The following is a 1,695-nucleotide window of genomic DNA, read 5'->3' as shown; positions in this document are numbered from 1 at the left end:
ATTGATAATGTCTCGAAAACCGGTATTCTTGCTGCAACACCAAAATGAATTTTTACTAAAGGAGCTATTAAGACTACAGACATCATGTGCAGTGATCATGTACTTTAAAAAAATTGGTTGTCATATTAGCAACAATATTGGTTTAATTGAACAAACTATATAAGTTCAGTATGAAAAGTATCCTCTTTACTCAACCGTAGGCGCATGATGAATATAATGTATAGTCATGAAGGTATTTGAACGACTTCTGTTATTTATACAAAACTTCAGTATTCTGCAAATCATACGTTTATTACGGTTGAATCCTGTAAAGAATGAGCCAGATAAACTGGTTCGAAAAAAGGATAATTATACTAGTCAAGTCGTTCAGTTGGGCTACTCCCATTGTGACCCCATTAAACATGTATGGAAAAACACCTAGTTATTTAGACGTTTTCATGACGTGTGGCTGTGAATTCATCTATGTGTCAGTCTCAGCGTAATTTTATCAACTGCTTAGGCTATACTGTAAATGTTAAGGGTTTTAAACCTGATGTGAATCACCTAGCTTCATTGATTTAGGCTTCGTCCCTTAAAAACATCTCAGTACTCAGATCATGGATTGGTGCTCCTTAGTTTTATTCCAGATTTATTCCTAACTTTACAAAAGTATTATTTCCACTTTTGGACTTGCTTTCTAGTAAAGATTTTGTTTTGGAACAATGACAGGAGGATATACTAAGAAACACTCTACACTTATGCAATGATAAGTTTTTTCCCAGGCCATTTTCACCGACTGAAAAATCTATTTTTACCACAGATGCATCTCCATTGGGGTTAGGTGCGGTTCTGGGACAGAATGGGAAGCCTGATATTTTTATTTCGAGACGATTAGGCAAGAATGAACAAGGATATTCTCAGACCCAAAAGGAGGCTATGGCTGTGGTATGGACAGTAGAAGACTGCACAAACACCTGTTTGGTGTAAAATTCTGTATTGTACATGATCGCAAGGGGACTAAGTCACCTCATCTACCATTTGCTGCCATGATTCAGAAATGGAATTCACGGTTCAGTGCTTATAATTTCACCATCGAGCACCGAGTGAATAAAAGCATACCACATACAGATTTTCCAATACGCCATTTATATTTCAAGAGACCGTCTAGCGAAAGTGATTGTATTTTGGTTCAGCCATTACCTGTTGATATAGCAGATCGTGTACAGGATTCTTAGTGCCTCTAATTTGATAATTTGTTGAAGTTCTAGGCTTATAAGCATTGATTCTATTTTGTCATACTATTTAAAATTCACAAATCCTTTCGTATCAAACGTCGTTGACCAGGGTTGACGTATATCAAAGATTATTTAAAGACTATTTGAGTGATTACAGATAGAATTGTTACAGTCCTGAGCAATCCTTTCTAGTTCCTATATATCCCGTTTGATGCCTGCCTCCAATTGCCAATATAATACGTTCTGTGGTCTTTCTCTTTTCATTTTCTTTTCAAGATTCCCAGTAAGAGTTAATATCCTGATAAAGTATGATAATTTCCGCAATATAGGTCCAATCCACCCCCAAAGTCTTGTCCTAGTTTCCTCTACAGATAAAAATTGATTTTTTTCTCTCCCACAGTAGGCTGTTGCTGATGGTATTCGTCCAAAGAACATTGAGTATCTTGCGTATACCATTTTCTAAATAAATACTTGTACATTT

General features: G+C 36.0%; 1 protein-coding gene across 1 annotated transcript; it reads left to right on the top strand.

Moving 5' to 3' along the window:
• Window positions 1–926: 926 nt before the first annotated feature.
• Smp_135310 (hypothetical protein) lies at window positions 927–1,214 on the top strand (the record flags this gene model as incomplete). Its single annotated transcript, XM_018789682.1, has 1 exon — window positions 927–1,214. One exon carries the CDS (start codon window positions 927–929, stop codon window positions 1,212–1,214), a length of 288 nt encoding a protein of 95 aa, XP_018655100.1.
• Between the last annotated feature and the right edge of the window lie 481 nt (window positions 1,215–1,695).

This window comes from Schistosoma mansoni, chromosome W (assembly GCF_000237925.1).
Source record: "Schistosoma mansoni strain Puerto Rico chromosome W, complete genome".
NCBI classification, from domain to species: Eukaryota; Metazoa; Platyhelminthes; class Trematoda; order Strigeidida; family Schistosomatidae; genus Schistosoma; species Schistosoma mansoni.
Note: the sequence above shows the minus strand (reverse complement) of the source record. Positions and strands in the feature narration are given on the sequence as shown.